General features: G+C 71.8%; 1 protein-coding gene across 1 annotated transcript in view; it reads left to right on the top strand.

The window, feature by feature from the left end:
• Positions 1 to 217: 217 nt before the first annotated feature.
• GRINA (glutamate ionotropic receptor NMDA type subunit associated protein 1) overlaps positions 218 to 426 on the top strand; it is a 5,813-nt gene continuing 5,604 nt past the window's right edge. The window contains exon 1 of the mRNA XM_025214237.1: positions 218 to 332. Coding sequence (XP_025070022.1) covers positions 271 to 332 — 62 coding nt within the window. The 5' untranslated portion in view covers positions 218 to 270. The remainder of the gene's footprint in view (positions 333 to 426) is intronic.

The raw sequence follows: 426 nt of genomic DNA, 5'->3' as shown, positions 1-426 counted from the left end.
CAGGCCTTTGTCTTCCCGGCCTTTCCCCTCCCCTTCGCCTCTCGCAGGCTCCTCTCTCCCTGGCTGGAAGTGCTTGTGCGTGGTGCCGGGGCAGGCCGGCTCCGTGCCGGCGGGGGCTTAGCTTCCGGGTGACCGGGTGCAGCGTCCCCCCCCCCGGTCCGGCCGTGCCCAGGAGAGGGTTCAGACGCCCAGGTCGGGGCGGTGGGGTGCACGTGCATCCATCCACGCTCTGGGCCCCCGCGGCAGCCTCCAGCCCGCGTGCCGGAGTCGATGGAAAGTAGGACAGGGGCCGGCGCTGGCTGCCAGGCCGGCTCGGCTCAGCCCCCAGTCACGTGAGGCTGGCTTGAGATGGGATTTTGCTTCCTGCGCCACGGCCCGGCTCCAGCTGTCAATGGGCGCCTTGTTCCCTGGCTCCGCGGGGCAGCC

The sequence above is a fragment of the Alligator sinensis genome, unplaced genomic scaffold, assembly GCF_000455745.1.
Source record: "Alligator sinensis unplaced genomic scaffold, ASM45574v1 scaffold987_1, whole genome shotgun sequence".
Classification (NCBI taxonomy): domain Eukaryota; kingdom Metazoa; phylum Chordata; order Crocodylia; family Alligatoridae; genus Alligator; species Alligator sinensis.
Note: the sequence above shows the minus strand (reverse complement) of the source record. Positions and strands in the feature narration are given on the sequence as shown.